The sequence below is a fragment of the Pseudophryne corroboree genome, chromosome 9, assembly GCF_028390025.1.
Source record: "Pseudophryne corroboree isolate aPseCor3 chromosome 9, aPseCor3.hap2, whole genome shotgun sequence".
NCBI lineage: Eukaryota > Metazoa > Chordata > Amphibia > Anura > Myobatrachidae > Pseudophryne > Pseudophryne corroboree.
The window spans coordinates 355411036-355437894 of record NC_086452.1 but is presented as its reverse complement, the minus strand read 5'-3'; the positions used below and the strand labels follow the sequence as shown (position 1 = coordinate 355437894).

The 26859-nt window shown below is 46.3% G+C and overlaps 1 protein-coding gene across 4 annotated transcripts in view; it reads left to right on the top strand.

Moving 5' to 3' along the window:
• The first annotated feature begins 4137 nt into the window (after nucleotides 1-4137).
• Nucleotides 4138-26859, top strand: part of ATRIP (ATR interacting protein) — a 234081-nt gene continuing 211359 nt past the window's right edge. Inside the window, exons 1-2 of one of the 4 annotated variants that reach the window (XM_063940701.1) lie at nucleotides 4138-4262; nucleotides 6564-6961. In XM_063940701.1, the coding sequence (XP_063796771.1) occupies nucleotides 6583-6961 (379 nt within the window). In that variant the 5' untranslated portion in view covers nucleotides 4138-4262; nucleotides 6564-6582. Of the gene's footprint in view, nucleotides 4263-4480; nucleotides 4504-6563; nucleotides 6962-26859 lie in introns of those variants that run through there. The other 3 variants (XM_063940698.1, XM_063940699.1, XM_063940700.1) reach the window with 3 other exon arrangements.

Genomic DNA, 26859 nt, shown 5'->3' with positions numbered 1-26859 from the left:
CATTAGAAGGGCCCCCAGTAGTAATGCCCTTAATGGTAATGCCCCTGTGTAGTATTGCCCCCAGTAGTAATGTTGCCTGTACTAGTGCCCCCAGTCGTTTAGCCCCCTGTAGTTTAGCCCTAGTAGTTATGCCCCCAGTGGTAATGCCCCTGCAGTTATTACCCCAGTAGTTTATCCCCCCCTTTAGTTTAGCCTCCCAGTCGTAATGCCCTCAGTAGTTTAGCCCCAGTAGTTTGCCTGCTTGTAGTTTAGCCGCCAGCAATAATGCCCCCCTGTAGTTTGCCCCATTGTAGTTTAGCCCCTGTAGTTATGCCCCGCTTGTAGTTTAGCCCCTGTAGTAATGCCCCCAGTAGTTTAGCCCCTGTAGTTATGCCCCCAAGTAGTAATGCCCCTGTAGTTACGCCCCCAGTAGTAATGCCCCTGTAGTTATTCCCCCAGTAGTAATGCCCTCCTGTAGTTATACCCCCAGTAGTATTGCCCTCCTTAGTTTGCCCCCCCGTAGTAATGCCCTCCTGTAGTTTGCCCCCAGTAGTTAGCTCCTTTGTAGTTTGCCCCCAGAAGCTTGCCCCCTTGTAGTTTGCCCCCAGTAGCTTGCCCCCTTGTAGTTTGCCCCAGTAGCTTGCCCCCTTGTAGTTAGCCCCCAGTAATAATGTCCCCCAGTAGATGCCCTCCAGTAGTAATGCCCTCCTGTAGTTTGCCCCCAGTAGTTAGCCCCTTTGTAGTTTGCCCCCAGAAGCTTGCCCCCAGTAGCTTGCCCCCTTGTAGCTTGCCCCCAGTAGTTTGCCCCCTTGAAGTTGGCCTCCAGTAATAATGTCCCCCAGTAGATGATCCCTCAGTAGTAATGCCCTCCTGTAGATTGTCCCCAGTAGTAATGCCCTCCTGTAGTTTGCCCCCAGAAGCTTGCCCCCTTGTAGTTGGCCCCCAGTAATAATGTCCCCCAGTAGATGCCCCCCCAGTAGTTTGCCCCCAGTAGTAATGCCCTCCTGTAGTTTGCCCCCAGTTGTTAGCCCCTTTGTAGTTTGCCCCTAGAAGCTTGCCCCCAGTAGCTTGCCCCCTTGTAGTTGGCCCCCAGTAATAATGTCCCTCCCAGTAGTAATGCCCCCAGTAGTTCCCCCCAGTAGTAATGCCCCCTGTAGATGCCCCCCCAGTAGTAATGCCCCCCAGTAGATGCCCCCCGTAGATGCGCCGCTACACTAAGGAAGGAAACCGCTGCAGTCCTCTCTCTCCACCCGCTCCTTGGTACTATGAGAGAGACATCATGACGTCTCTCCCATAGCGCACAGTGACAGCGCCGGAAGCCGGAGCTCAGTACTGAGCTCCTGCCTCCGACTGCCGCCGGGCACCTGCTGGTAATGCAATCTCAGCGGGCGCCCGGCATTGCGCTGCACACAGTGGGTTAGGTGAGCCGGAAGAGGCGGAACTGCGTTCCGTCACCAAGTGGAACTGATGGAACACAGTTCTGCCCCGTTCCGGCTCACTTTAACCCCTGCCGCTCCCACTCGGCGGTGACGTGCCCATCACGTGATTACCATGCGATCTATCGCATGATCGCATGGTAATCACTTTGGCATTCTATCGTATGATCTATCGCGTAATTGCATGGTAATCACTTTGGCAGTTCAGGTGCGATTTCATTGCATGACGTCTCTCCCATAGCGCACAGTGACAGCGCCAGAAGCCGGAGCTCAGTACTGAGCTCCTGCCTCCGGCTGCCGCCGGGCGCCTGCTGGTAACGCAATCTCAGCGGGCGCCCGGCATCGCGCTGCACACAGCGGGTTAGGTGAGCCGGAAGAGACGGAACGCAGTTCCGCCCCGTTCCGGCTCGCTTTAACCCCTGCCGCTCCCACTCGGCGGTGACGTGCCCATCACGTGATTACCATGCGATCTATCGCATGATCGCATGGTAATCACTTTGGCATTCTATCGTATGATCTATCGCGTAATCGCATGGTAATCACTTTGGCAGTTCAGGTGCGATTTCATTGCACCTGAACTGCTGGTGCGATGCCCAGCGATGTCGCGTCGCGGGGCATCGCACAAGTGTATGGCCAGCATAACTCTTTCCTGCATTGTGCTGCCTAAACCCTCCCCATCTCTTTGTCCTGTATTGTGCCCACTCCCCATCTTTATGTCTTGCATTGTGTTTACCCCATCTGTATATCTTGCATTGTGCTGTCATGTGTGTGCTCCACAAACTCTGACTCATTGGCACTGCCAGATCCTGCACACTACCATCCCTGACATCCTGGTATTGCCAGGGCTCACTAATACATTACCTTTACTTTTGGTATTGTCCTCCACCATTTAAGGGGAAAGAAGAGGCCAGGGATCTCTGTGGTGGGATCGGTATGAAATACCTACAATCAAAATCCCGATGGTCGAAATCCCGACAGCAATTGATCAACAATCAAAATCCCGACAAGGTCAAAATCTCGACTTGGACAAAATACCGACATTTAAAATACCGTCAAGGTCAAAATACCGACATGTAAAATGTCGACAGGTCAAAATTCCGACACAAGTTTTTTTATTGGTTTCTGTGTGTGTATGTCGACATAAGTCGACATGGACACCATATAAGTATACTGAGTCCCCTCGCATGGCTCGCTGCGCTCGCCATGCTTCGGTCGCGGTGCCTCGCTGCACTTGGCACACTGTTATATTCCCCCTCCAGGTCCACTGGGATGGTAACGTATGAACGAGCCGGTTTTAATGGAAAAAATCATGAAAAACTCATGTCGGCATTTTGACCTGTCGACATTTTACATGTCGGTATTTTAAATGTCGGCATTTTAAATGTCTGTATTTTGTCCGTCGGTCAATTGCTGTCAGGATTTTGACCGTCGGGATTTTGATTGTCGGTAAATTGACTGCATCCCTCTGTGGTAGCACACGGATTTCTTGGCCTCTGCGACAGTTGGCACCATAGGTGCCGTATGTCGCACAATGGGGTGTCAGTGATCTGATGCAGGTGGGATCACAACATGTCTTTGTATGATAGACGCCTCCTGCTGCATCACCACACAGTGCTATCATTGCTGTTCCAGGAAAGTGATAGCTAATTCAACTTCACCTGAATGACCCCCCCATATTCATTCTCTACCACCCACATTAGTGAGACAGAGCAGATTGCTCTGTTATTACCGGGACCCTAAGGGACATACGCTGTCCCCGCGTCCCCACTATCCAAGGTGCTGCTTGCTGTTATTCAGCATTTTCAAAATAAATTCACATCCACTCACGAGTAGCTGTTCTATAGACAGGACTGTAATCTGTGCATAAGTCATTTTACATGCAGCAGTATTTTTTTTTTCAAGGGACAGTATATTTATTTCAGGGGGCAGTATATTTTTTTCAGGGGGCAATATATTTATTTCAGGGGCAGTATATTGAGTGGCAATAGGTACACCAATAAGTGGAACATGACATGCCCCCTCAACGTCGCACCTCACCTATAATCTCCTTGAAACGTATTTTCAAAAGTAGGCAAGTATGCTGTTATCCCGATGCCAGCTCCTAGGCCATGTTACTTGGGACTGTGGGAGGAGAAGGAGTGGTTCACCCTCATGGCACACTGGTTAGTGTCACTCATCCGTCACATGGCAGGTACCAGAGCGGCCACGCCAGTAGGTAATGTGGTTTGGAATACTGGCCCATTCCACCATAAGTAAACCAGAAATTCTGTTGGCCTATATTAAATGGTGGGCCTCGAGCTGTAGCTTCACCTGCTCCAAAGTTAATCCAGCAGTGTGTGTAATATATATAGATAGATATATAAAATGATACGTGTGTATGTAAACTGTGAGCCTCCAACAAGATAAACATAATAGAAGGATGATTTATCATTACAGTAGATTATTAGTGCATTATATGCTTAGGTAGCCAGTTTATTTAAAAAAAATATAGTAACATCGGTTAACATTGGTCTCACTGTACCAATGTTTAGGTCTTAATAATGTTTTGTAATCAATGTTGAAAACATAATGTTCCGATGTTTTCTTTCGATGTCCCATCTCAGTGAAGGGATGACAACAGAAAACAAAGTAGATACTGCAAAGAAGAACGGCTTCCAATCAGCGCTTCTCTTACAAATCCATCTTCCCTCTTTCCGCTCCGTCACATGATCGCTATATACAAGCTGGCTGCTGATTGGCTCCGCTTTCAGCCCGTGTTGGCTGTGAATGTGAAGCCGCCAAAACATGACTGATTCTCGGGGTGAGCAGTAGCAGAGGCCCGGAGCCACCATGTGACACCGAGCTCGGGTAGGGACTGCAACCAGAACCCGGTTTCCTCTTTAGGCCGCAACATTTGGCAGTGCAGTGTAAGCGGCCACATGAGACGGCCTGCCTCCCAGCGCCCTGTGTAACCAATGGCCATCGCTGCCCTGCACACAGCGCTGTATAGGTACAGCAGCCGGGCCACTGTGCAGGTGGTGTACATTCCATAGTCCTGTCGCCTCTGTCCTGGAATAAAGATATATACCCATATCGAATGACTATATAAGTATACCTGGCCAATACATTTATTATCTGTTTACTTCTTTAGCCTTATGTAAAAGCCTTTAAAAGTCTCTGACTAATCAGGGGAAGATAGATAAGATTATATATATATATATATATATATATATATATATATATATATATATATATACTTTATCCATTCCCTATAGTTCCAGACTCCTGAAAAGCACAGTATCCTGGTGCAATGCCTGCAGTATGCTATTGCTATGGAACAAGGGTTACCTATATCTATACTGTGTAAGACCAACTGGGAAAGAGTGACAACTTTGTAGTTGTTACACTGTAGCCAAATAAGCTACAACTGGATGTTTCTGCCGGGATCCGGTCTGAAGATCGACAGTGTCTAGGTCGACCACTATAGGTCGACAGTCACTAGGTCGACATGGATGGAAGGTCGACAGGGTTTCTAGGTCGACATGTGCTAGGTCGACAGGTCTAAAGGTCGACATGAGTTTTTCACATTTTTTTCTTTTTTTAAATTTTTTCATACTTAACGATCCACGTGGACTACGATTGGAACGGTAAAGTGTGCCGAGCGAAGCGGTAGCGGAGCGAAGGCACCATGCCCGAAGCATGGCGAGCGAAGCGGTGCACTAATTTGGGATCCCGGTCACTCTACGAAGAAAACGACACAAAAAAAATAAAATAATTCCTCATGTCGACCTTTAGACCTGTCGACCTAGCACATGTCGACCTAGAAACCCTGTCGACCTTCCATCCATGTCGACCTAGTGACTGTCGACCTATAGTGGTCGACCTAAACATTGTCGACCTAGACACTGTCGATTTGATGAACCACACCCGTTTCTGCCACAGTAGATAGAATACCTGTGTGAATGAATGCTACAGGTCTCTCTTTGCTTGGGGTTAGGGACCGAATTGTGTATGTCCTCTAACTAGCTCAGGCCTTGGCAACCTGTGGCTCTCCAGCTGCTGTGAAACCACAAATCCCAGCATGCCCTGCCACAGTTTTGTTATTAGGGAATGCTAAAACTGTGGTAGGGCATGCTGGGATGTGTAGTTCCACAACAGCTGGAGAGCCACAGGTTGGCTAGGCCTGAACTAGCTGGTAGTTTTGACTGCTTTTTTATAATAAAAAAAAAAAATACATTAATTTATCCAATCCTGCATTCACTTAGGATCTGGCTTGTGCACTGTTTTATAAGAAAGAGATCTACACCTTAATGCTTTCTTGTTACTTAAAAATGCAGTATTATTATTTTATGCTTGATAATACCCCTTTTCCACTGGTTTCAAAATACCAGTTTTTAGCATGTGACCATGCAAAACCCAGGATTTTGGTCAGTGTAATTGCCAGGTTGATAGAATCGGCTATTTCCCGCGTTGCAGTGGAAAAGGGGTATTGGTGAGAAAAGAATGTCTTTTTTTATTTCTCTCTCCTATAAAACTGTGTATTGTAGATATTGTGCATAGCATCACACTATGGTGTATGTATATTGTAGCCAGAAAGTATACAAGTCATTTACGTGTTAGGGCAAGGTGTCTATGAGGAAGAAATAAAATGACAGATTAAAAAAAAAAAAAAATCTTTGAATTGGAGGTTTGGCTATTCAAACTAAGGTGGCCAATCCTAGGCCATTTTTTCAATCCCGGAGATCGGTATTGAAAAATGATCAATCCCGCGTCCTCTTAAGTGTAGCCCACCCTCCCGTCCGTCCAGGTTACAGTGAGTTTTGTGGACTGGGCAGGGCAAGATAGAGGGACTTGCTGGAGGAGGTGAGATGTGGGGCAGTGCAGGAGATGAGGTCTGGCTGGCTGCATGGTGTGACCTCTGACTTCACGTCACACTGCGTAGTGTGCACAGCTGGGGGAGCTGAGCAAGGTAAGCCGGGCAGCGTCTGAATTTCCTGAGGACGCTCAACGCTGCCCGGCATAGAAAAAAGCATAGTGGTGGCCAATCCTGAAATCCCCGGGATTGAATCCCGGCCAATCCCGGAATTGGCTACCATAGTTCAAACTGTATTATTACACCTGCTCGCAGATGTTTTGTGGTTTATTGACTTATTCTGGTGCCCTTTGCAGGGAACCTGGCTTGCACACTATGTCAACAAACACTCTGTTTTCTACCAAGAAAAGGGACCTCTCAATGCTGTATCGTGTTTATGCTAACATCTCCCCCGCAACATCCCACAATCCTTGTTATGATCAAGGCTGGGATCCTCCATCAAAACGTCACAGATTAGCCAGTACTACCGAGGCCAAAGTCATGGAAGACATTTTTGGAGATGGTGAAGACTTCACAGCTGATGATTTGGAGGAAATTGACGTTTTAGCTACGCAGGCATATACACAGAATAAAGAGGCAGCCGATAACGACACAAAGCAAATCCAAGGCAGTGTACTGACCAATAACCCATCAACATCTACTTTTCAGCAGCTGAAAAGACCAGCACTACAGAGACGAGGAAGAGATCACTTGAGTATGTTTTTTCCTTGTATTTAAATTCACATTTGTATAAAGTTAAAGAAAATCTCTAAATTAGTTGTAGCAGGTGGGAGATGCTGCTGAGAACCCCGCATTGTGTGCAGTGTCGACAAATTTTAATTTATATTTTGCATTGTGTCTGTATTACACCCACCAGGATGGCCAAATTTGGTGGTGGTTAGAGCCCTGAAAGTCTTAAATGTGGCACAGGAATCTTGTCTTATAGTGCCTTTTGGGACTAGCTGAGAAATTGTCTCAGATCTGTTGTTATCTCCAGTTACTTGACTTGGTGCATCTTTTATCAGTGTAGACTTACACATACATCTCACTTGCCTATTAATGCCGGCCAAAGTGCAGGTAGCTAGGGCTAGGGGGTGTGGTATAGCTCATAGACAGTTAAAAGATAGACAGTCATTCGTTAGACACTATATGGTCGACAGTCAAAAGTCAGACAGGGTCATAAGTCAGACACACAAAAAAAAAATATTTTTAAAAAAAAAACATTTTTAACCCAAAATTGGTGAAATTTGTCCGCTCGCCACGCTTCGGGCTCGGTGTCTCATTCCGCTCCGCTCACCACAACTTTACTAAAAGGTAATAGTTTGTGTGACATGGATAGTAAATGAGGCAAAAGTTGTAAAAAACAGAAAAAACTAACTTTTTTTGTGTCTGACTTTTGACCCTGTCTGACTTTTGACCCTGTCTGACTTTTGACTGTCTGACTTTTGACCCTGTCTGACTTTTGACCTTGTCTGACTTTTGACCTTGTCTGACTTTTGACCCTGTCTGACTTTTGACTGTCGACCATATAGTGTCTAACTAATGACTGTCTATCTTTTAACTGTCTGTCTATAGACAGGAACCCAGGGCTAGGATGGCCTGAATGCAATGAATTGGTGTATACTCTTCTAATGGATTGGACTCAACTTCCTTGTGATCTGCCCACATGCACTGGGATATTGTATGAGTTTGGGGTATTTTACCTATTTGTGTGGTATCCGGACTCCAGGTCGACACCATTAGGTCAACACCATAAATAGGTCGACATGATTTTTTTCACAATATTTTTACTTTTCTCTGACGTCCTAAGTGGATGCTGGGGACTCCGTCAGGACCATAGAGATTCGAGACGTCTCCCCCTCGCAGGCTCCTGATGTCTGCTTTACCAACGTCTTCCTCCGACAGGGAGGCAGTATTGGAAACAATTCACAAGCTGTATTCCCAGCAGGTGATAATCAAAGTACCCCTCCTACAACAAGGAAAGGGGTATTATTCCACACTATATTGTGGTACTGAAGCCAGACGGCTCGGTGAGACCTATTCTAAATGGGAAATCTTTGAACACTTACATACAAAGGTTCAAATCAAGATGGAGTCACTCAGAGCAGTGATAGCGAACCAGGAAGAAGGGGACTATATGGTGTCCCTGGACATCAAGGATGCTTACCTCCATGTCCAAAATTGCCCTTCTCACCAAGGGTACCTCAGGTTCGTGGTACGGAACTGTCACTATCAGTTTCAGACGCTGCCGTTTGGATTGTCCACGGCACCCCGGGTCTTTACCAAAGTAATGGCCGAAATGATGATTCTTCTTCAAAGAAAAGGCGTCTTAATTATCCCTTACTTGGACGATCTCCTGATAAGGGCAAGGTCCAGAGAACAGTTGGAAGTCGGAGTAGCACTATCTCAAGTAGTTCTACGACAGCACGGGTGGATTCTAAATATCCAAAATCGCAGTCGTTTCCGACGACACGTCTGCTGTTCCTAGGGATGGTTCTGGACACAGTCCAGAAAAAGGTGTTTCTCCCGGAGGAGAAAGCCAGGGAGTTATCCGAGCTAGTCAGGAACCTCCTAAAACCAGGAAAAGTGTCAGTGCATCATTGCACAAGAGTCCTGGGAAAAATGGTGGCTTATTACGAAGCGATTCCATTCGGCAGATTCCACGCAAGAACTTTTCAGTGGGATCTGCTGGACAAATGGTCCGGATCGCATTTTCAGATGCATCAGCGGATAACCCTATCTCCAAGGACAAGGGTGTCTCTCCTGTGGTGGTTACAGAGTGCTCATCTTCTAGAGGGCCGCAGATTCGGCATTCAGGATTGGATGCTGGTGACCACGGAGGCCAGCCTGAGAGGCTGGGGAGCAGTCACACAGGGAAAAAATTTCCAGGGAGTGTGATCAAGTCTGGAGATTTTTCTCCACATAAATATACTGGAGCTAAGGGCAATTTACAATGCTCTAAGCTTAGCAAGACCTCTGCTTCAAGGTCAGCCGGTATTGATCCAGTGGGACAACATCACGGCAGTCGCCCACGTAAACGGACAGGGCGGCACAAGAAGCAGGAGGGCAATGGCAGAAACTGCAAGGATTTTTCGCTGGGCGGAAAATCATGTGATAGCACTGTCAGCAGTGTTCATTCCGGGAGTGGACAACTGGGAAGCAGACTTCCTCAGCAGGCACAACCTCCACCCGGGAGAGTGGGGACTTCATCGGGAAGTCTTCCACATGATTGTGAACCGTTGGAAAAGACCAAAGGTGGACATGATGGCGTCCCGCCTGAACAAAAAACTGGACAAGTATTGCGCCAGGTCAAAAGACCCTCAGGCAATAGCTGTGGACGTTCTGGTAACACCGTGGGTGTACCAGTCGGTGTATGTCTTCCCTCCTCTGCTTCTCATACCCAAGGTATTGAGAATTATAAGACGTAGAGGAGTAAGAACTATACTCGTGGCTCCGGATTGGCCAAGAAGGACTTGGTACCCGGAACTTCAAGAGATGCTCACAGAGGACTCATGGCCTCTGCCGCTAAGAAGGGACTTGCTTCAGCAAGTACCATGTCTGTTCCAAGACTTACCGCGGCTGCGTTTGACGGCATGGCGGTTGAACGCCGGATCCTAAGGGAAAAAGGCATTCCGGAAGAGGTCATTCCTACCCTGGTCAAAGCCAGGAAGGAGGTGACCGCACAACATTATCACCACATGTGGCGAAAATATGTTGCGTGGTGTGAGGCCAGGAAGGCCCCATGAAGAAATTTCAACTCGGTCGTTTCCTGCATTTCCTGAAAACAGGAGTGTCTATGGGCCTCAAATTGGGGTCCATTAAGGTTCAAATTTCGGCCCTGTCGATTTTCTTCCAGAAAGAATTGGCTTCAGTTCCTGAAGTCCAGAAGTTTGTCAAGGGAGTACTGCATATACAACCCACTTTTGTGCCTCCAGTGGCACTGTGGGATCTCAACGTAGTTCTGGGATTCCTAAAATCACATTGGTTTAAACCGCTCAAATCTGTGGATTTGAAATATCTCACAGGGAAAGTGACCATGCTGTTGGCCCTGGCCTCGGCCAGGCGAGTGTCAGAATTGGCGGCGTTTGTCTCAAAAAAGCCCATATCTGATTGTCCATTCGGACAGGGCAGAGCTGCGGACTCATCCCCAGTTTCTCCCTAAGGTGGTGTCAGTGTTTCACCCGAACCAGCTTATTGTGGTACCTGCGGCTACTAGGGACTTGGAGGACTCCAAGTTGCTAGATGTTGTCAGGGCCCTGAAAATATAGTTTCCAGGACGGCTGGAGTCAGGAAAACTGACTTGCTGTTATCCTGTATGCACCCAAAAAAACTGGGTACTCTTGCTTCAAAGCAGACGATTGCTAGTTGGATGTGTAGTACAATTCAGCTTGCACATTCTGTGGCAGGCCTGCCACAGCCAAAATATGTAAATGCCCATTCCACAAGGAAGGTGGGCTCATCTTGGGCGGCTGCCCGAGGGGTCTCGGCTTTACAACTTTTCCGAGCTGATACTTGGTCAGGGGCACACCCTGACTGAGGAGGACCTGGAGTTCTCTCATTCGGTGCTGCAGAGTCATCCGCACTCTCCCGCCCGTTTGGGAGCTTTGGTATAATCCCCATGGTCCTGACGGAGTCCCCAGCATCCACTTAGGACGTCAGAGAAAATAAGAATTTACTTACCGATAATTCTATTTCTCGTAGTCCGTAGTGGATGCTGGGCGCCCATCCCAAGTGCGGATTGTCTGCAATACTTGTACATAGTTATTGTTACAAAAATCGGGTTATTATTGTTGTGAGCCATCTTTTCAGATGCTCCGCTGTTATCATGCTGTTAACTGGGTTCAGATCACAGGTTGTACAGTGTGATTGGTGTGGCTGGTATGAGTCTTACCCGGGATTCAAAATCCTTCCTTATTGTGTACGCTCGTCCGGGCACAGTATCCTAACTGAGGCTTGGAGGAGGGTCATAGGGGGAGGAGCCAGTGCACACCACCTGATCCTAAAGCTTTTACTTTTGTGCCCTGTCTCCTGCGGAGCCGCTATTCCCCTAAATAGCGACATGATTTTTTTCACAATATTTTTACTTTTTTGAACTTTTTTCATATTTTACGATTTACGTGGACTACGATTGGGAATGGTAACCAGTGAGGCGCCTTGCCCGAATCATGGCGAGCGAACACGGTGCACTAATTGGGGTTCCCGGTCACATCATGAAGAAAATGACACCCAAAAAACATAAAAAACTTATGTCGACCTTTTCCATGTCGACCTTTTGTGCATGTTGACCTAAGGTGTGTCAACAAATTGGTGCCGACCTTGAGTCACAGACCCATTTGTATTGCATGGGACACTTTGTTATATAATGGAGGGGATGTGATCAGAATCCCTACAGATCCCGGAGGCAAGTACAGGGGTTAGGCACTAGGGGGAGGGATAGGGTCAGTCTGCGGAGGGTTGTGTAGGTTAGGCTGCGTGAGGGGAAGGTTAGAGCAAGGGATGAAACTACTTACCAGGACATGTCAGGATTCTGGCCATCGGGATTCCACTGTCTGTCTTTTGAGTGCCGGGATTATGTACCCAAGATTCCTACTTATCTGACTGACGTGTAGCTTCATGTCTGTTGGAGATGTACTGTATTTGAAGTTTGGATGTATCCCTCCATTTTGGTTTAGATGCAGCAGGCGGGGGAGTTCAGCTGCAGAAGGTGTAGGACTAGGCGGCGGGGCAGGAGGGTAACCATTGGAATGTCGCTGTATGTACCACTGATAATCTGGCACAGTGCTGGAAGTAAGGGTGCCGGATTATCGGTACTGTACATGTATAATCATTGAAGTAAATTAATAAAATTATTGGCCTTGCAAAATAGTTGTAGCCATGCTATTCATATGTACTATTGTAAGTGAAAATGTCATTATATTTCTGGAGTGGTTCCTTACCACTCGCACCTATCAGCTTTTGGCGACGTTGTAGACTGAAGATGCCAGTCACGTATTTCACTTGTTCTGTTCCTGAGCTGCAGGTTCACCACCAATGAGTAATTAGGTAAGGTTAAATGAACAGGATCAGTTGCTTCAACAGTATAGAGTTATGTGTTTCAGTGATGAAGTTTGTGTTGCAGGAGTCCAGACAGGTTGTACGTTAACCAGAGGATGGGAGGAAGAAAAGGCAACAGTCGAGTTAGTGACTGGGTTTGGGGGTGATGTGCAGATATGGTGCAGGACTGTTTACACCCTGACTACTGTGCTGTATCTGATTTCTAGTATAAACTATACTGCTTTTCACACCACATAATTGTGACACCTACATTATGCTTCAATCTACACTGTAAAATGTAATGACATATTAAAAGTCACATTGTCTACTGGATGATGTGCAATTTGCATTTCTGCATTCACAGTTTTAGCTGGCTGTGAATAATTGCAGATGCTTACTAAGAGACTTTAGTACAAAGTGTGAAGCTCCATTATCAGTTAGACACTCAAGGCGGTACACATCCACTATGTACCGCTAAATTGTGCTCTTACCTGTGTATTTTGTATCTTAAGATACTTGTGGCTTAAAATAGTATATAAAAACTGTAGGATCTGCCAAAAAGAATGAATGACAGACCTCAGATAAGTTACCTTTCTTTTGGGAACATGGTTAATTTAGGAAATTCCACCTATCATTTATAGTTTTGGGTAGAATTCTGTATTGAGGAAGTATTGTTTATATGCACTGTAAAATAATTATATTTATTAAGCATGTGTTCCTCTGGAAAGGTTGGTTCATTTGGAGTGCAAGTATCCTTTTAATATGGTTTTATAAATATGTTAGTGTCCAGTAAATAGTCATTGAAAGGTTGTATGGTTCTGTATTTCCACCTGCTGTAGCAAATTGTATGTAAAATATTTATGGTTACAAAGGAGATCCTGGTATATTGAATTTGTTTACCTGTAAAGCCATGTGAAATCATGCAGAAGAAAGTGTCTTTAGGAGCATTTGCTTGTTAGGCTCATTTTGCTGTGCAAACCTTTCTGTTCTTAACACTGGCTGATACTGTTCCTGCTATCCTCAGTCCTTTTCCTTTCATCATGACACTGCACCAGTCATATGCAGCACAGTACAACTAATTGATTTCCGTGGACTGGTCACTGCATTCACAGATTAGTTATTAACTGTCAGTATCTCGGCTAATGTTTGCTCGATGGTGTGACTACTTACGCATCACGGCGAATTTGAGCAGCAGCCAGTGGGCATCTCGGTAGACAGCCAATAGTCTGCCGCACTCGCATAAATTCATTGCTGCCACTACTGCGTCATCATCCAGCTCTGTAACATGCCCTGTGTCTATGTATTTACCTTAGATATTAATTTTACAAGCGTAAGCATTTGCATCAGAACAATTTATATGAAGGTCTGACCATTCACCATCAAGATGTAGACTGAAATTTTTAGAAACGGTTAACAAGTGTGTCTTATAATGCATAGTGTTGTAGATCGGATCTATTTCTGTTAAATTAGCATCTTGTATTTGCCAAACGTAAGACACTTTAGACAAATGAGGCATGAAAGCTTCCTAAATTAAGCTCCAAAATTGTATGTTCTCAAACATTTGCTTAAACCTTCAGCTGTGATGTCATTTTGTTCGGCAAAGTCGACAGACAGCCACCTATGGTCACTGGCCATAATAAGTATAATCGGAGAACTGTTCATGATATATTGTGGATGTCAGTTAAACCAGCCATTATAATTGGGGTATTTCAAAATAAAATCACAGTTGTCTTAAGATATCATTACATTTTACAAAATAAGGCACCTCAGCAGCTGCTTGGGCACTAGCAAGAGCCAGGCAGTGGTTTATACAATGACAATAGTAGACCATGATTCAACCTGTTTCATCTTTTTATGGTTTTGCTAACTCTTTGTGCTTCCCAATCATGACAGCTGCTCCATCAGTGTCTAGGCCCACCAAGTTAGATTTTCTTTGTATTCCATATTGCCAAGTCTTTCAATAATTTTGTTAGGTATAGTTTCAGCTTTGCCATCAATGATATTACATGTTGATATAAAACTAACACTAATCTCTTTTTTTTTTTTAAGTTGACAAACATATTTAATGTATGTAATATGCTGCTTCAGAACTGAGATGTCTGTCATTTCGTCACACAGAACACTGAAATAGGAATGTATTTTTTTTTGTAGTTCACATATTATTGCTGGAGCAAAGATGTCAAGAAATTCTTGCATTTTTTTGTATGAAGTGTAATTTGCATTCTTTCCAGTATTAAGTATGTACAAGCCATAGCCTTGCAGTGCTCAAGAGAATCTGTACAGTGTAGTAGTTGGTTTCTGATGTTAATTCTTTACTCTTTATAGGTAACAGCTGGCTGAACACATTTTTGAAAGTGGCCCAGATACTGTCCACTTGCTGGTTGTGCAGATATTTTCTTATAGCCCAGATACTGCCAGCTGGACAGATACTTTTTTTTATAGCTCACATACTGCTGACTTGCTGGCTGGACATATTTTTACAGACCAAATATTGCCCACTTACTAGCTGCACAGATATTTTTACCGCCCAGACATTGCCCACTTGCTGGCTGGATTTCCTAAGTGGCTTGCAGCTCGCTGTATTGAAGTGTGTCTGAGACACGCTGAGACTCTGCACTGGAGGGGTAGTGGGTGCTGGTCTTTGTCTCAGGTAAGAGGGAGGATTGTCAAATGATATGAGCAACCTAAAGGGTCCGGCAAGGGGATGTTACCTAAAGAAGAAAGCAGGAGTTGTGGATGTACAGAAGGAGCTGAGGGGGCTAGCAGTAGGGGTAGAGAACGGTCTCCAAAGGGAGGGAAGTAAGGGGTTTTGTAATCCTCAAATTCCTTAAATCTCAACCAGTCATACAATATTGCAATAAAGTCAGATTAGGGTTTTCCAATAACCAGTGATAGTGCCACGGCTGTAAAAAAAACATTTTTTCCGTAATTTCTTTTATCACTCCTGTCCTATTAGTTCACACGAGAACCCCCTATTTTTCCATGCCAAAATACATAGGCCCCGCGAAAAGCCGCAGACCTATGTATTTTCGCAGCACTTACTGCAGCTAAAACTACCACATAACGCGGATTTGTTTTTGCATGCCTGAGGCAGGTGAAACCAATCCCCAATAAGTGCCAGCATCAGGGGATAAGCACTGACTATTGGGGCTAATAGGTAAGCTTCCGGTGAATCCATGAGCCGTGGCTAATTGGATATCCACAAAATAGAAAAATTAGAGAAAGACAAAAGAGAAATAGAAACTATAAACAGAACAGACCACCTATGATATAACACAAAAAATGAAAAGAAAACACATATGTACTTGCTGTTCATCACCAACTTCTCTGGACAAAGGGAATTACTGGAGACCAATATGAAAAAACACTGGCATATCCTTATGACTGACGATGAATTAAAAACTTTGTTGCCACCACAACAACCAAGAATTATATATAGACATGCACCAATGATTAGTAAAAATCTAATAAGAAGCCATCTGAAAGTAGAACACAAAGGGAAGAACACAGGGCTTGGGAATATAGGGGGTCTGTCCGACCCGATCGCTCGCTGCAGTTTATCGCAGCGCAGCGATCAAGTCGGAATTGCGCATGCGCCGACGCCCGAAGACCGTCGTTGCCTAGCGATTGCCTCTGCCTGATTGACAGGCAGATGTGGTCGCTGGACGAGAGGGGGCTGGACGGCTGCATTAAGCCGCCGTTTAGGGGGCGCGGTCCGACCAACGCAGGCGTAGCCGGACCGTTGAGGGGGCGGGCCGCGGCGGCTGTGTGACGTCACACGCAGCCGCTGAGACCCGGGCAGCGAAGAGGTTCTTCCGGCCAGCCACAGGAGCTGCACTGGCCGGGAGTTACTCCTCAAATGCAAAAGCATAGCTGCTGTGCGATGCTTTTGCATTTCTGCGCGGGGGGAGAAGGGGGGCGGCACTGACATGCGGGGCTGTCTAGCCCTGTGCTGGGTGTCCCCCTGCATGTCTGAGTGCCTGATCGTAGCTGTGCTAAATTCAGCACAGCTACGATCAACTCGGAATGACCCCCACAGAGTCTGGCTTCTACAATTGTAACAACTGCCCAGCCTGTAAAAAAACAGGGAAGGATACAACCAAACCAATAAAAAGTATTCTATCAAGGACCACAAACAAAGAATTTAAAAAAAGAGAAAACTACATGCAATTCCATAGGAGTCGTATACCTTCTTACCTGCCCCTGCGGTTTACAATATGTGGGAAAAACCATCCGCAAGCTTCATATTAGGATCAATGAACACCTGAATAATATCAAGAATGAAAAGGAAAATCATGACCTCCCCAAACACTTTAAACTCATGCATGTAAGCCACCCATCAGTCTTAGAATTCACAGGACTGAAACATATAAAAAAAACCATGGAGAGGAGGGGATTGGGACTCGAGCCTCCTGGAGGAAGAAACAAGGCTAATCTTCGAATTGGGTACTCTGACTCCAAAAGGACTAAATACAGATTTCAAACTATATCCATTCCTGAAAGAGTAATCAACATAAAACGCAAAGGCCAGTACAACAGCGATATCAGGTTATGGGGTATATGCAATTGCGGTCGAATTCGCGGCAATTTTCGCCGTTTTTTAATTCGACTCAATTCGACAGGTGAATCCCGGAAGGTGGCTTCCGGAATTCACCATATTCAATGAAAAACGGATTCGCCAGAGTCGCGGGCGAAAATCGGCCGATTTGGCGGATTTTGCCGCGATTTTAAAAAACGGTAAAAAAACGTGAAAAACCCGAAAAAAAAATGGCGTGGGGTCCCCCCTCCAAAGCATAACCAGCCTCGGGCTCATCGAGCTGGTCCTGGTTCTAAAAATGCAGGGGAAAAATTGGCCAGGGATCCCCCGTATTTTTAAAACCAGCACCGGGCTCTGCGCCTGGTGCTGGTGCCAAAAATACGGGGGACAAAAAGAGTAGGGGTCCCCCGTATTTTTAACACCAGCATCGGGCTCCACTAGCTGGACAGATAATGCCACAGCCGGGGGTCACTTTTATGCCGTGCCCTGCGGCCGTGGCATCAAATATCCAACTAGTCACCCCTGGCCGGGGTACCCTGGGGGAGTGGGGACCCCTTCAATCAAGGGGTCCCCCCCCCAGCCAACAAGGGCCAGGGGTGAAGCCCGAGGCTGTTCCCCCCCATCCAATGGGCTGCGGATGGGGGGGCTGATAGCCTTTTGTGATAATAAAAAGATATTGTTTTTTCCAGCAGTACTACAAGTCCCAGCAAGCCTCCCCCGCAAGCTGGTACTTGGAGAACCACAAGTACCAGCATGCGGGAGAAAAACGGGTCCGCTGGTACCTGTAGTACTACTGGGAAAAAAATACCCAAATAAAAACAGGACACACACACCTTGATAGTAAAACTTTATTACACACTACCGACACACACATACTTACCTATGTTGACACGCCGACTGCCACGGTCTCCGACGATCCGAGGGTACCTGTGAAAAAATGATACTCACCTTCCAGCGTCCAGAGATAAATCCACGTCCAGAGAGTAAAATCCACGTACTTGTTTTAAAAAAAAAAAAACGCAAAAACCCGCTCCATACCGGACTAGAAAGGGGTCCAATGCTTTCACATCAGACCCCTTTCTCCCGAATGCCGGGACATCACGTGACTCCTGTCACTGACGTCCCTTCAGCCAATCAGGAAGCGCTACTTCCGTGGCGCTCACCTGATTGGCTGTGCGCTGTCTGTACTGTGACAGCGCATCGCAAAGCCGCTCCATTACTTTCAATGGTGGGAACTTTGCGGGTAGCGGTGGGGTCACCCGCCGGTCAGCCGCTGACCGGCGGGTGACCTTACCGCTAGCCGCTAAGTTCCCACCATTGAAAGTAATGGAGCGGCTTTGCGATGTGCTGTCACAGTACAGACAGCGCACAGCCAATCAGGTGAGCGCAACGAAGTTGCGCTTCCTGATTGGCTTAGAGACCTTTCTGTGACAGCTGTCACTGACAGGTCTCATTCGTGGAAAGGTGTCCCATGTGTCAGCATGGGACCCCTTTCAGTTCGGCATGGAGCGGGTGTTCGGTTTGTTTTTTTGCCAAGTACGTGGATTTATCTCTGGACCATGGCTGAGGTGAGTATATTGATCTTTTCTTTTCAGGTATCCGTGGATTCTACATGGAGAAGAGGACCGATGTCGGCGTGTGAACATAGGTAAGTATGTGTGTGTCGACGTATGAAATAAAGTTTTACTGTTGACGGTGTGTGTGTCCTGTTTTTATTTGGGTATTTTTTTCCCAGTAGTACTACAGGTACCAGCGGGCCCGTTTTCTCCCGCATGCTGGTACTTGTGGTTCTCCAAGTACCAGCTTGCGGGGGAGGCTTGCTGGGACTTGTAGTACTACTGGAAAAAACAATATCTTTTTATTATCACAAAAGGCTATCAGCCCCCCCATCCGCAGCCCATTGGATGGGGGGGGACAGCCTCGGGCTTCACCCCTGGCCCTTGGGTGGCTGGGGGGGGGGGACCCCTTGATTGAAGGGGTCCCCACTCCCCCAGGGTACCCCGGCCAGGGGTGACTAGTTGGATATTTAATGCCACGGCCGCAGGGCACGGCATAAAAGTGACCCCCGGCTGTGGCATTATCTGTCCAGCTAGTGGAGCCCGATGCTGGTGTTAAAAATACGGGGGACCCCTACTCTTTTTGTTCCCCGTATTTTTGGCACCAGCACCAGGCGCAGAGCCCGGTGCTGGTTTTAAAAATACGGGGGATCCCCTGTCAATTTTCCCCCCGCATTTTTAGAACCAGGACCAGCTCGTAGAGCCCGAGGCTGGTTATGCTTTGGAGGGGGGACCCCACGCCATTTTTTTTTATGATTTCACCGTTCCAGCATAAAAAAAAATAATAATATTTTAAAAAATATATAAATAATAATTGTGCCTCCAAAAAAAAAAAAAAAAGTACCTAATCCCTTCTAATATAAATAGATCTGCTATTCCCCCCCAAAAAAACACAAAAAAAAACATGTTTAAAATTTTTTTATTTGTTTTCACCCTCCAAAGTGTGGCGGATTGAAAATGACGAATTTGCTGTCTAAAAGCACTGCTGTCGAATTTCCAAACTTGAATTGAATATGCTTTGGTCGAATTGCAGCACTTGTATCATTGCAGAAAAGTCGAATTTCCAAACTTGAATTGAATATGCTTTGGTCGAATTGCAGCACTTGTATCATTGCAGAAAAGTCGAATTTGCAAAAATTCGAATTTCAAAAAGTCGAATTTTGAAAGTCCGTTTTTTGGTCGGAAAGCACTGAATTGCATAGGCGATTTTTTTTTTTGGTCGAAAATGACCCGAAATTCGACAATTTCGGGAATTCGACCGCAATTGCATATACCCCTATGCCTGAAAGAGCAATAACATCACTAGACACACATCTATTATTTCAACTATAATATCAAATTGACTTCAAGGAAATAGCTACTTTATGGACACAGTTACAAGAGAATATCCCTGCAAGCTGTAACTGTATCCATTAATAGAAACAGTTGATCAGCGTCTGCAAACAAAAACTGAAGATCCTGCTGTCCCAGTAGAAGCAAAAAATAGATACAAACTAGGAAAAAAAAAAAAAGGAATAAATTATCAATTTAGAATAAAAACAATAAAAAGCAATCTATCACAAAATTAAAATATAAATTCCCAGGGAATAGAAGCTCTTACTGTGCCATTTCAAATATATAATGAACACATTAGAATAAACAACAAACTTCCACACCAAGAGCTGTTTACATGTCAGTACGCCTTAAACATATCTAAGTATACTTGAATATACCCCGTTATAATATGCTCCTTCCGAGATACACATTTATTACTTTTAAATAAAATTTATTCACACATCCAGTGTTTTCTGTTTGTTAGTATGTCTAAGTGAGTGTTTTTATTTTTATGTATATGTGCTTTTATACGTTGTGTGCTAAGAATTGCCCTTTATATGAGGAAAATCTTCTGACTGATAAAGCGCTAATATAGCGTCTGAAATCCTCTGGAATAAACCTTGGACTACAGTTTGTAACACTGCCCCAACTAAGGAAAGATCCCTTGTCAAACATCACATACAGGGAAGGCAGTCGGATTGCTTTTGAACAGCGCACAGTAAGGGCAGACGTGATGTCACGCATTGGCCACACGAAAGGACAAAGAGAGGAATAAGAAGACAGGAGAAGAAACGATCTGGCATCCTGACAAAGCCTAGCTTTCACAGGCGAGACGCGTAGATTGCAGAACCATGGATCCGGACACGCTGAAACGCTGACCACCGGAGCTGAGTTCCATCGGTCTGCAGGTAGACATCCGTACCTCCGCAGCACAATCAGTGCGGCAAGAAACACCACAAGCGGGACCTCAAAGCAGTGAGTACCTTATTGGAAAACCAGTACTAACAGTACCTGTTAAAAGATACATCGATTGCCTTGAGACACTGCTGGAGAAGTTCTGTACTTTATCGCCAGGAGCTGCATTTGCACTCCTAGCACACTGTTCAAAGTATATTTCATTGAGTGTGTTTTGCCAAGTTTTATACACAATAAAAAATAAGGACATCATAAGTAATATTGTCCGCCCTGCTGATGGTAGGGTAAAATGCAAAAGCGTTTCTACCAAACACCAACATTTGATTTTAAATTGTTTCTTTGTGTTCTTTGTCTTTTGTATCTGTCAATTGTGAATTGTCGGTAGTAGGACCTTATTTACACACACATAGATACTTTCTCTTACGTCCTAGAGGATGCTGGGGTCCAGTTTAGTACCATGGGGTATAGACGGGTCCACTAGCTGCCATGGGCACTTTAAGAAATTAATAGAGTCGTCTGGCTCCTCTCTCTATGCCCCTCCTACAAGACTCAGTTTAGAAAATGTGTCCGGAGGAGCCGGTCACAGATAGGGGAGCTCCTAGGAATTTTCTTAGTTTTTTTGTTTTTGTTTTAATAAAGTAATTAGGCTACATGAAGGCTGCTGGCAACAGCCTTCCTGCTTCGTGGGACTTAGGGAGGGGGAGTAGTAATCAACTCTTGAAGTTAATGGTTTTCTATCTCCGCTGACAGGACACTGAGCTCCTGAGGGTGCTGATCGTAAGCCCATGAGGAGACCACTCACTCCTGCAGCATGACCGCCACCCCCTAACAGAGCCAGAAGAAAGAAGAGTGGCGAGTACAGCGCCGGCGGCCCGGTTAGCGGGTTGCCGACGTGAATGGCGGCACAAGGGTGGGAGTGCAGCTCTGGCAGGCTGCGCTCCATGAGGGCTTAGTAACACTCAGTGTAGGCGCTTTGAGGGTCGTCCTGGGCCAGCGCTATCACCCTAAACTGGTACAAGCAGCTAACGGGCTAATCCCGCTGTTAGCATACAAAACCTCAGGCCAGTATAATCAAATTGTGCGGGAAGCCGCGTGCCATTACATGGGGCGGGGCTTCTCAGAGCGGATCCAGCACTCACCAGCGCCATTTTCTCCCTGCAGATCATAGGAAGCAAGACGCTGAGAGGGAACGCTGACCTACACATAATTCCAGTTATCCTCTGCAGTACCAGGGTGTTATAGACAGGGGGTGAGTGTGTTGTTAGTACAAATTAAGGTTGGTTAGTCAGCGCAGGGCTTTTATAATAACTGCCCACAGGGGCGCAGTGTGGCTGGCTCCTTATACTCTGTGTTTCTCTGCAGGTACTCTGGAGGAAACTTTGTCTGACATTTTCCTGTGTGGGTGTGTAAGTGTATATCCACGTTACCATGTCTAAGGACTCTGTGTTCTGTACTGCAGATTGTTTATCTTCTCCTGAAGAGTCTATTCCATGTACTCAGGACTGCAATGTACTTTCCCAGCTTTCTGAATCTGAACCCCCATGGGTGGATTCTTTACGGGCATGATATCCCAGATTTCAACTAGGAATACTCAGCCTCCACTGCTTCGTCTAAGTACCCCCCTACGTACCCACAAAAAAAGCACACTTGCACAGATAATGCAAGCTGACACTGATACCGACTCTGATACAGAGAACAGTGATGGGAATATGCAGGGTGGTGGTGGTGGGGGGGGGGGGGGTGATGCCTCACTTGCTGAGGGGGTGCATCTAATGATTGAAGCCATTAGGGACATTTTACACAGAACTGAGAAGGTTCCCTGAGCAGGCAGAGGAATCTTATTTTACAGAAAGTAAGAAATCCTCGCTTACCTCCTTGGCTTTCAATGAGATAAGCTCCTTGTTTAAAAAATCCTGGGAAAACCCAGAGAAAAAATTCCAGATCCCAAAACAGGTTCTCATTGCTTTCCCTTTTCCTGAAGATGATAGAAAAAAGTCGGAAACACCCCTATAGTTGACGCTTCTTTATCTAGGTTGTCAAAAAAGGTGGTTTTATCCGTTCCTGGTTCAACCGCTTTAAAAGAGCCGGCTGACCGCAAGATTGAGACTACACTGAAAACTTTATACACAGCTACTGGCGTAGCTTTAAGGCCCACTATTGCTTGTGCGTAGATTTCTAAAGCCATAGTGAAGTGGTCAGGCACATTGCTAGAGGACTTAGATACTATGGATAAGAGTGACATTGAATTGTTTTTGCATCACATACAGGATTCAGCGGGGTTCATGGTGGAGGCCATGTAGGACCTTGGCATGCTGCATGCACGGGCTACTTCCATGGCAGTCTCGGCTCGCAGAGGACTCTGGCTACGTCAATGGACTGCGGATGCAGAATCCAAGAAACGCGTGGAGAACCTACCCTTCACAGGTCAGGCTCTCTTTGGGAGAAGCACTGGATGCGTGGATCTCCACGGCAACTGCGGGTAAGTCAACCTTTCTTCCCTCAGCGGCACCACTGGCTATTAAATCTTATCCTTCTCCTACACTGCAGTCCTTTCGGACCGCAAAATGTAAAAAATCCAAACCCCCTCCCACCTTCTTTAGAGGAGGTCTGGAAAAGTCCAGAAAACCTGCACCAACAGGTTCCCAGGAACGGAAACCAGGTTCTGTTTCCTCAAAATCTTCAGCATGACTGTGGACCTCCCAGCCTGGAGGTCGGACAGGTGGGAGCGAGGCAAAGAGCTTTCAGTCACGTTTGGGTGTCTTCCTGCCTAGACCCCTGGGTATAGGATATTGTTGCCCAGGTATACCGACGGGAGTTTCAAGAACTCCCACCTCACAGATTCTTCAAATCAGACTTACCAGCTTCGCTGAATGAAAGTGCTATCCTACAGGAAGCCATTTAAAAATTGGTTCAAACAAATGTCATTGTTCCAGTTCCACCTCACCTACAACACAAAGGTTATTACTCAAACCTGTTTGTGGTACCGAAACCGGACGGTTCAGTAAGGCCGATATTAAACCTAAAATCATCGAACCCCTACTTGAGGGAATTCAAATTCAAGATGGAGTCTCTGAGAGCTGCGATCTCAGGTCTGGAGGAGGGGGAATTCCTAGTATCCCTGGATGTCAAGGATGCTTACCTTCACATTCCGATCTGGCCGCCTCACCAGGCTAATCTCAGATTTGCGCTGCTGGACTGTCACTATCAGTTCCAGGCACTGCCATTTGGCCTCTCCACAGCACCGAGGGTGTTCACCAAGGTGGTGGCGGAGATGATGTTACTCCTCCACAGACTTGTAGTGAACATAACTCCATATCTGGACTATCTGCTGATAAAAGCATCTTCCAAGGAGTGGATGTTGCAGAGTATTGCTCTTTCAACTCGACTACTCCAGGATCATGAGTGGATCCTGAACCTTCCAAAGTCACATTCGGAGCTGACAAGTAGACTACCCTTCCTGGGGATGATACTCGACATGGAAGTGCAGGGGGTGTTTCTACTGGTGGAGAAAGCATTGGTGATCAAATCAATGGTCCGTGATGTCCTGAACCCAGCCCGGGTATCGGTTCATCAGTGCATTCGCATTCTGGGAAGATGGTTGCCTCCTACGAGGCTCTATCGTACGGAAGATTCATGCAAGGTTCTTCCAACTAGATCTCCTAGACAAATGGTCGGGATCACATCTTCACATGCACCAGTGGATACGCCTGTCGCCGAAAGCCAGAATTACACTCCTCTGGTCACTGCAAACTTCTCACCTATTCGAGGGCCGCAGGTTCGGGATTCAGAATTGGATCCTTCTAACCACGGATGCAAGTCTCAGAGGTTGGGGAGCAGTTACCCAAGGGGAAAACTTCCAAGGAAAGTGGTCAAGTCTGGAATCCATCCTTCCAATAAACATTCTGGAACTACGGGCCATATGCAACGACCTCCGAAAAGCGGCACATCTTCTGCAAAATCAGGCTATTCAGGTTCAGTCGGACAATGTAACGGCAGTGTCCTACATAAACCGACAGGGCGGAACGAAGAGCAGAGCGGCTATGTCAGAGGTAACAAGAATCCTCCTCTGGGCAGAAAAGCACGCGGTGGCGCTGTCAGCCGTCTTCATTACGGGAGTGGACAACTGGGAAGCGGACTTCCTCAGCAGACACAATCTCCATCCAGGAGAATGGGGCCTCCACACGGAGGTGTTCGCAGAAGTGACAAGCTGATGGGGTGTACCTCAGAATAGACATGATGGCCTCTCGCCTCAACAAGAAGCTTCGGAGGTACTGTTCCAGGTCGAGAGACCCACATGCAGTGGCGGTGGACGCACTGGTAACTCTGTGGACGTACCAGTCAGTGTATGTGTTCCCTCCACTTCCACTCATCCCAAGGATTCTCAAACTCATAAAAAGAACAAGAGTTCAGGCGATCCTCATTGCTCCGGACTGGCCAAGAAGAGCTTGATTCGCGGATCTTCTGGAATTACTGCTGGAGGATCCGAGGCCTCTTCCTCTTTGCGAGGACCTTCTACAACAGGGGCCGTTTGCCTATCAAAACTTACCGCGGCTGCATTTGACGGCATGGAGGTTGAACGCCAGATCTTACCTCTGAAGTGCATTCCAAACAAGGTCATTCCTACCCTGATACAGGCTAGGAAGGGAGTAAAGTCAAAACATTACCATCGGATTCGGAAAAAGTATGTGTCTTGGTGTGAATCCAAGGTGTTTCCTATCAGTGGAGTTTCAACTGGGACGGTTTCTCCTCTTCCTGCAAGCAAGTGTGGATGTGGGCCTATGCTTGGGCTCCATAAAGGTCCAGATTTTGGCCTTGTCCATTTTCTTCCAGAAGCAATTGGCTGCTCTTCCTGAGGTTCAGACATTCTTGAAAGGGGTTCAGCACATTCAACCACCATTTGTGCCTCCTACGGCACCTTGGGATCTTAATGTGGTGCTGCAGTTCCTGCAATCGGATTGGTTCCAGCTGTTACAGGACATGGACGACAAGTTTCTTACTTGAAAGGTGGTCACACTGTTGGCATTGGCGTCTGCTTAACGTGTGTCGGAATTGTCATGCAGAAGCCCCTACTTAATTTTCCATGTGTATAGAGCTGAGCTCAGAATGTGTCAGCAATTTCTTCCAAAGGTTATGTCGGCCTTTCATGTCAACCAACCTATTGTGGTGCCAGTGGCTGCTGACTCCTCAATTACCTCAAAGTCCTTGGGTGTTGTGAGGGCTTTGAAAATATATGTGAAGAAAACTTCTTGTCACAGGAAGTCAGACGCTCTGTTTGTCCTTTTATGATCCCAACAAGGTTGGGTGTCCTGCTTCTAAGCAGACAATTTCTCGCTGGATCAGATTCACTATCCAGCATGCTTCTTCTACGTCAAGCTTGCCATGTCCAAAATCTGTTAAATCCCACTCTACTCGTAAAGTGGGTTCTTCCTGGACGGCTGCCCCGGGTGTCTCGGCTTTACAGCTTTGCCGAGCAGCTACTTGGTCTGGGTCGAACACGTTTGCAAAGTTCTACAAGTTCGATACTTTGGCCTCTGAGGACCTAAAGTTTGGTCAATCTGTTCTGTAGGAACCTCAGCACTCTCCCTCCCGTTCTGGGAGCTTTGGTACATCCCCATGGTACTAAAATGGACCCCAGCATCCTCTAGGACGTAAGCGAAAATAGGATTTTAATTACCTACCGGTAAATCCTTTTCTCGTAGTTCGTAGGGGATGCTGGGCGCCCGCCTAGTGCTTCGTATTCCTGTATTGTTACTTGGTTCAGTATTGTTGGTTCAGCCGCTGCTGAATTGTACCGAGTTTGTTAGCTTGGCTTTCCTTTTGTTGTATGCGTGAGCTGGTGTGAATCTCACCACTATCTGTGTATTTCCTTCTCTCGAAGTATGTCCGTCTCCTCGGGCACAGTTTCTAGACTGAGTCTGGTAGCAGGGACATAGAGGGAGGAGCCAGCCCACACTATTAAACTCTTAAAATGCCCATGGCTCCCAAGGGACCTGTCTATACCCCATGGAACTAATGTGGACCCCAGCATCCTCTACAGACTACGAGAAAAGGATTTACCGGTAGGTAATTTAAAATCCTATTTTTACTACGAATATTTGTACCTACATTCATCAAATAAACAGAATTTCTCTTACGTCCTAGAGGATGCTGGGAACTCCAAAAGGACCAAGGGGTATAGACGGGATCCGCAGGAGCTTGGGCACACTAAAAAGACTTTGACTGGGTGTGAACTGGCTCCTCCCTCTATGCCCCTCCTCC